Source organism: Hylobates moloch, unplaced genomic scaffold (assembly GCF_009828535.3).
Source record: "Hylobates moloch isolate HMO894 unplaced genomic scaffold, HMol_V3 SCAFFOLD_3, whole genome shotgun sequence".
In the NCBI taxonomy this organism is placed as follows: domain Eukaryota; kingdom Metazoa; phylum Chordata; class Mammalia; order Primates; family Hylobatidae; genus Hylobates; species Hylobates moloch.
Window position 1 is genome coordinate 112,816,933 of NW_026652278.1, and position 2,949 is coordinate 112,819,881.

Consider the following 2,949-nt stretch of genomic DNA (forward strand, 5'->3'; position numbering starts at 1 on the left):
TGGCGCGATCTCGGCTCACTGCAAGCCCCGCCTCCCGGGTTCACGCCATTCTCCTGCCTCAGCCTCTCCGAGTAGCTGGGACTACAGGCGCCCGCCACCACGCCCGGCTAATTTTTTGTATTTTTAGTAGAGACGGGGTTTCACCATGGTCTCCATCTCCTGACCTCGTGATCCGCCCGCCTCGGCCTCCCAAAGTGCTGGGATTACAAGCGTGAGCCACCGCGCCCGGCCGAATTGCAATCACTTTTTAAAACAGGAGTGTTATACAAGCATATGTGTTATAAAAGTGTGGTAAAACATCTATAATTTCCAACACATGTATTAAAAGTGGTATCTTCCAAAATTTGTTTAGAATAGAGAGCATAAAAACTTTTAAGTAAGGTCCTTAATGTAGCTGCTGATAAATCTCTCTTCTCAGATCCCTTGATTTATGGCCAGAATTAGGCCTAGTACGAGGTAACTTGGAAAATACCTAAGAATTGAGGGGCCATTTGCCTTTCATAAGCAGGTAAGGGATGCCTTGATACTCAGCTGCAGCCTCACAATTCAACTAAAGTCTGCTGTTTGGCTTTAGCTTTGTCTTTGTCCTCAGATTTTGGAAGGAAAAGGAACTTGCTTTAAGGTCATTTCTGAGATCAACAAACCTGTCCATGACCTTGTGACTGAATATTTTGGGATCATAACTAAACGTCGATAATAGTTTGGATTCATAGCAAACATCTGCATATTCACTTTGAAATATAGGGAAGCGTTCTAAATAAGATCTGGATGAAAATCTCTATGTGTTTTATATATCAAAGTTAAACTGGCCGGGAAAAGATAAGTATTTATCATTGCAATAGTAAAGTGATGCAATAATATATGATGATTTTGGAAGCTGTTCATTTCATTGCATGCCCAAAAATAAAATACTTACAAAGAATCAAATACATGAAAAAAATAAACTGAAATTAAAAAAAATCTCAAAAGAAAGTAGGTTGGCCAGCTGTTCCTAAAAATCTATATGGTAATACAAGGAAACAACAAGGATTATATAATAATTCTAATGTTTGTAGAGTTGTTTGGTATAGTACTATTCATAACATTAAATAAAATGATTTTTAAGAACTGTGTTTAATTTTTAAAGTCATTAAATTTAAGCCAGAAACCTTTACGGAAGGTCTGTTTGAGAATTTTTCACATCTTTTAAGAATGAATTAAAAGGAGAATTTCAACTCTGCACAGACGTCATTTGGTGATGGTTGTATTCGGCCTTCAAAAAATGTTGATTTTAACATTTGGCCATTTGGCAACTATTCAATACACCTCTAATTCAGATAAAGTATTTATTCCTGTTTTTAACATTTGAACATTCTTCCCAACTCCCATTTGAAAAAATAAATAAGTGGTTTATTTTTTTCCAATTTTGCCCTGAAGGATGACTGGAGATCATGTTGTCAATGGAGCCCTTTTTGGAGATTAGTAGCACTTTCTACTACTCTTCACCAGCTCTTTAGGTCAGAGGCTAAATGGAGGGGGTTATATGCAGATGAAAGGCACCCTAGTGTCTCTTGACTGCATCCTCTGAACCTCTTGTTAACATACCTCACCTGAACAAGCCTTCTTGCCCAAACCTCCATCTTACAAAATATCTACTACGAAAAGAGGGCAAGGAAGGCTAGGACGACTCTAATGTAACTTGTTAAAGTTACAATATTATATGATCAAATCCAAAGAGCTGGACTGTTCCTGTGGCCTCTCTTCCTAGGCCTTTGCTTTCAACATCCAACACTTTCAGGCCCTTCCTGTACGAACTGAGCAATTGCTTCCTCTCATCACATGCCTGTAACTTTCTGGCTGGAGAGATCGAACCGATGTTGGAGACAAATTAAAAAAAAAAGATCGGAGAAAAAAGGTACAGACATTCAAAGATTATCTGGTTGGCACCTCCCTGAAAGCACATATAACACGTTCCAGAAGGAGGGAAGGAAATCTTGGGCGTATGAATGAGATTCTACGGCCTGTGTGGAGCGGCGCTCTGGGCTGCTCCTCCCATCCCCGCATGGCAAGTTAGGCGTTTCCAGCCACATTAATTCATCCTAAAGGAAAAGAGGCGGCAGCGGAGCAGCGTGCGGGCGGGGGAAGACACCCGCCCACGCGTGCCTTCGCCAACGCAAAGACGCAGCTCACACCCGTAACCGAGGAAGAGGGAGGCTCCTGCCGCGCTCACTTCCTGCGGGAGAGAGGAAAGACATCTTGCAGCAGGGAGGCCGGTGGCAGTTCCGCCCCTGGACCGGCCGGCAGCGGAACGCACCCCGCCGCCACCTACGTGGCGCTGCCTGCTGCGTCCCGCGGTCCCCGGCCTTCCCGCGGACGCCTGGCCCGGCCCGGGCGAGGGGCGACCGAGGTGAAGCCCGCCACGCCCCGGGCCCTGCGGCAGGGCGACTCCGGGAGGCACAGGGCGCGCGAGGTGCAGGGGCGCGCAGGCCGCCGCCGGGTCACCCACCTTTCGCACTCTGCGGGCCGTGTAGAGCCCCATCCCGTCCTGAACCCGGGAGGACTTCAGGGAGAACCTGTCCGGCACGTACATGCCCAGCATTTTCCCGGGCGCGGCGGCCGCCGCCTCTCAACACCGGCGCTTAGCGCCCGGCAGGCGACACATCGAAATTTGGGGTGCCAGGGTAGAGGGGAGAAACCAGCAGGGAAGGAGGAAATGGAGTTTTCCTCCCAGAATCCCCACCTCCCTGCCGATTCCAGGATCCCCCGCGGCTCAGCCCCTCCTTGTCCCGGGTCGGGCTCGGCCCGGATCCGTTCCTGCCATTCCTGCCGCGGGGGCGCGGGGGGCGCGGGCCTGGGCGCTGTGGGCGCCGGGACGCCGCTCGCTGATTGGCCCGAAGTTGGCGGCTCGGACCCGCGCCCGGGCGCGAAGCCCGGAGCAGGGCTGACCCCAGGGCCTCAAACCCGGAGGCC

The 2,949-nt window shown here is 49.2% G+C and overlaps 1 protein-coding gene across 1 annotated transcript in view; it reads right to left on the bottom strand.

The window, feature by feature from the left end:
- PRDM5 (PR/SET domain 5) overlaps positions 1-2,711 on the bottom strand; it is a 225,722-nt gene extending 223,011 nt beyond the window's left edge. Inside the window, exon 1 of the mRNA XM_058437033.1 lies at positions 2,486-2,711. Within this exon, the coding sequence (XP_058293016.1) occupies positions 2,486-2,578 (93 nt within the window). The 5' untranslated portion in view covers positions 2,579-2,711. The remainder of the gene's footprint in view (positions 1-2,485) is intronic.
- Between the last annotated feature and the right edge of the window lie 238 nt (positions 2,712-2,949).